This window comes from Anneissia japonica, unplaced genomic scaffold (assembly GCF_011630105.1).
Source record: "Anneissia japonica isolate Jap-2015-1 unplaced genomic scaffold, ASM1163010v1 scaffold5825_len372023_cov165, whole genome shotgun sequence".
Taxonomy (NCBI): domain Eukaryota; kingdom Metazoa; phylum Echinodermata; class Crinoidea; order Comatulida; family Comatulidae; genus Anneissia; species Anneissia japonica.
Window position 1 is genome coordinate 432 of NW_022751237.1, and position 3,610 is coordinate 4,041.

The following is a 3,610-nucleotide window of genomic DNA, read 5'->3' on the forward strand; positions in this document are numbered from 1 at the left end:
GATAAGTTATTTCAATTGTTAAGTTACGAATTTTCAAAATTATCAACCGATATTAGTTGCACATCATATCTGAAGATCAAAACAGTAAGTAGACCTTTTTATTCGTTAGTTGCTCTACAGATCACAAAATTTGTAGTGCATGCGATTGTTTACTATCACTGGTTCTCTAAGTTCCCTAATAATCTGATTCCTTAAATAAAATGTTTTGTCATCTTTAGAACTTGGCCACTTCCAATTCTTTCCAGCCGGGTGCATTACTGAAACAAGAAAGTCATTTTCTTCACCAACTTCCATCACTTCACCAGGGAAATAATCCCCATCATATACTACAAGAACCCAATTCCCCACATGTATCTCTTTGAGATTGTTGTCACTTTGTGTGCAGTGCCGTAGAAAAGTATTTTTCATTGGGGGGATGATTGGCGTGTAAGCGCCAATGTGTGCGCTTGTGCGGACAGGGGATGTGCCCCCCTCTGAAGCTGGAAACCTTGTTTTTGCAAAATAAATTATTGCAATTTGATGACTACTTTTAGTGAAATTTTGATCAAAATGAAAATAAAATACAATAACAATATGGCATATCTGCTGTGAGATATTCACAACGCTTCCTTGTTGAACTTATGCCGTGAGGGAGGTCATTGATGTGGAGCAAAAAGAGAAATGGAAGAATAAGTAAATATTTTATAGTATTTTATTGACTTTCTTCATTTTTACACTTTTATAATAAATACATTCGCTCATGAACGATAAACCTCTTAGTGCCTATTTTGTTTTGTTTTTATTACCACTGGTATTAATATGGTTTTGTAAAGTATTAAACATAATAAAAATAATTAGTATTTATATGCGCTATTCACATAACTGCTTAAATGAAATGGCCAAACTTGTTTTTACGAGTTTCTGATCGAGAAACAAATTCTTTGGCCAGTTTCATAATGTCAGTGTCATCCAGCATTGACTTGGGGATGTTGGCCACTGCACAAGAGTTTAACCTCCTTTGCGTCATATTGTTTATCAACCAGGTCTTGAGTCGCCTTAATGTTGAGAAGCTGCGTTCACACTCGCATGAGGTAATTGGACAGACCAGCATTAACTTAAGGAGTAATAACGCCTGTGGAAAGAGGGCCCTGACGTCTGTTGACATATACTTATACCCGGTTGATGCAGCACCGAGTGTTTTTGCCTTGGTTTGGTGCAGAAACATATCAAGCTGCACCTTAAAGGCAGTTGGATTGGCGGTAGGCTCTGGATAAGTCTTGAGAATCTGTTCATCAATGATATATATATATAGTGAAAAACAGAGAGAGAACGAAACCATTTTACTTTTGATTATTAATACAACAGTTAAGGTTGAACTAAATAAGTTGGAAAAAAGATATTAAAATAAATGGGATAATAGGGTTAGGGTTAGGGTTAGGGTTAAATGGGTAGACCAAAAAGAAAAACATTGAGGGCAGAACATCATCATGAACAGACTAATAAAAAAAATCTTACCTGTCAATAACATCTGTTCGAGGTTCTCATATTCTTTGAGGTCAGCTTTTGATGATTCTCCAAATCTGTCGGCTAGATTGGCGCTGATAGAATCAAGGAATTCATAATATGCCTTCCTGAAATGCTGCTCTGCTGTATCAGGTTGGTGGGCTGGTGCTGGTCTAGAAATTCTTGCAGAAGGTCGTCTTCGAGGTATGGAAATTGGCTCAAGTCCATGAAAATGACTTCAAATACTCTCTCTTCACGATGTGTTCCTATCTCTGACAATGCTGCTTTTACCGATTCCTTCATTCCTGAAAAATATATACATGACAACATTAATTTGGTGATAATCTTTAAGATTAAAAAGGCAGCATAACTACATGACTGACCTTTAAACAAGGTACCTATAAATAAATGTTGCATTGTACTCTGTGATATGAAAATAGAACATCAACATGATCAACGTTTTGAACCTGGCTTTAAGATCAGAACTTTATATAGACCAATTAAATAAACCTATACGCTGGATTACATAAAACATAGAAGGTAAGCATTTAATGATTTAATATATATACCTGAAATAATCAATGTCCTCGCTTGTAGCCCATTATTCAGTGTTTCAAGTATGGCCAATGGCTTGTTGATCATCTGTAAAGCAAGAAGAACTTCACCCTTTTCGAATCTGTCAAGCAGTCCATTGGCTTTAGTGGCAGTACCTCCTTCTCCTTCTGACATTTCTGTGAGGCTCTTTATTACTGCAGCATAATTTTTGATAACTGACTCAACTGCAGACTGTCTACATAACCAACGTGGTGGACACAGAGGTCGAATCTTCGCACTTCTACTATCATACTCCTCAGTAGCAATGTCTACGAATATAGCCTGAAATAATAGAATAAATAAGAATGTGAACGTCGTAAATGTGATTTATGTGATATATTATACATGTATATCCATATACAGAAATATAAATGTAAACTCATATCTATAGGCCTATATATTTGAATATATTCAATAAACAAGCAGGAAAATTAGTAATAATTTTTGCCATATGGCTTCTTGTCACATTTTACAAATTGGGAGGAGAATATTATCATTTCCATAGTTGCATTTTAAAATATGTTACATACATTAATTTCACCGTGAGAATTTATATTGTTTAAATAATCTCACCTTATACTTTCCAGATCTTGAATAAAGCACTCCTAGATCCTGCACCCATTGCAAAGCATCTCGTACAAGCGGAGTCTTGCTGACAGCATGCTGCACTACCAAGTTTGATACATGGGAACTGCAATGGAAGAACATGGCCAATGGTTGTTGTTCCTTGATTTTAGCCTGGCAGCCGATGTATTTCTCACTCATGTTTGATGTGCCATCATAAGTTTGAGCTCTCAGGTTATTGATGGATAGCCCGAGCCGTACCAGCACATCTGCTACAACTTTTGACAGAGTTCCACCAGTTGTAGAGGGAGCCTCGTACAGTCCTATAAAGTCTTCATGGACATCTAGGTCGTCATTGACATGACGGATGCAAATAGATTCCTGTTCTGTGCCATTGATATCCTGAGTGCCATCTACAATTACCGCAAAGACTCCATCTTTTTTCACATCATCCGCAATACTCCTTACAATGCTATGACTCAGATCTTGAAGCATCTCATTTTGAGCCTGAGGGGATATGAACGATGTTGATTGCTTTATGTAAGTGGACAACTGCTTGTCGTCTTCAGCTTGAAGTTTTAGCAACTGCTGAAAATTTCCTTCTGATTCCTCATGTCCTCCGAATGCAAGTCCTTGTCTTGCTAAGTATCTCACAGATTTGAATACTTTAACAAGCATTCGCCGGTTACATTCCTGTTCTTTATGCTTTTAATCATTTACCTGTGCCATAACGGTTGGTTTCTTTTGAGTGTTTAATTGGGATATGGCAAATCTGTGAGTTTCTGATGCTTCATGTTCACCAAATCTGCCCGACTTTTTGTTCCCTTGGCCAGTGACTTTATTCCAGTTGTTAAAACCAGTGGAGATGAAGGCATCTTTTTTTGTGTGCGAGGCTTAACAGACCTTGTTGCTCTGCTGAAGCACATGTATGGCAGACAACACCGTTGAGTTCTTCAGAATAGTGAAGCCA

The 3,610-nt window shown here is 37.3% G+C and overlaps 1 protein-coding gene across 1 annotated transcript; it reads right to left on the reverse strand.

The window, feature by feature from the left end:
* Positions 1-1,566: 1,566 nt before the first annotated feature.
* LOC117121606 (zinc finger MYM-type protein 1-like) lies at positions 1,567-3,344 on the reverse strand. Its single transcript, XM_033266839.1, has 3 exons — positions 2,650-3,344; positions 2,052-2,358; positions 1,567-1,787 (listed from the first exon to the last, which is right to left on the reverse strand). Exons 1-3 carry the CDS (start codon positions 3,316-3,318, stop codon positions 1,567-1,569), a joined length of 1,197 nt encoding a protein of 398 aa, XP_033122730.1. The 5' UTR covers positions 3,319-3,344.
* Positions 3,345-3,610: the final 266 nt, after the last annotated feature.

Bases quoted from the DNA above. Each gene is read 5' to 3' on its own strand.
- LOC117121606 (XM_033266839.1), bottom strand. From the start codon at position 3,318: ATGCTTGTTAAAGTATTCAAATCTGTGAGATACTTAGCAAGACAAGGA. The intron at 2,359-2,649 runs GTGAGATTATTT...CTATTATTTCAG, and splicing joins CAAGATCTGGAAAGTATAAG to GCTATATTCGTAGACATTGC. The intron at 1,788-2,051 runs GTATATATATTA...TATATTTTTCAG, and splicing joins GAGGACATTGATTATTTCAG to GAATGAAGGAATCGGTAAAA.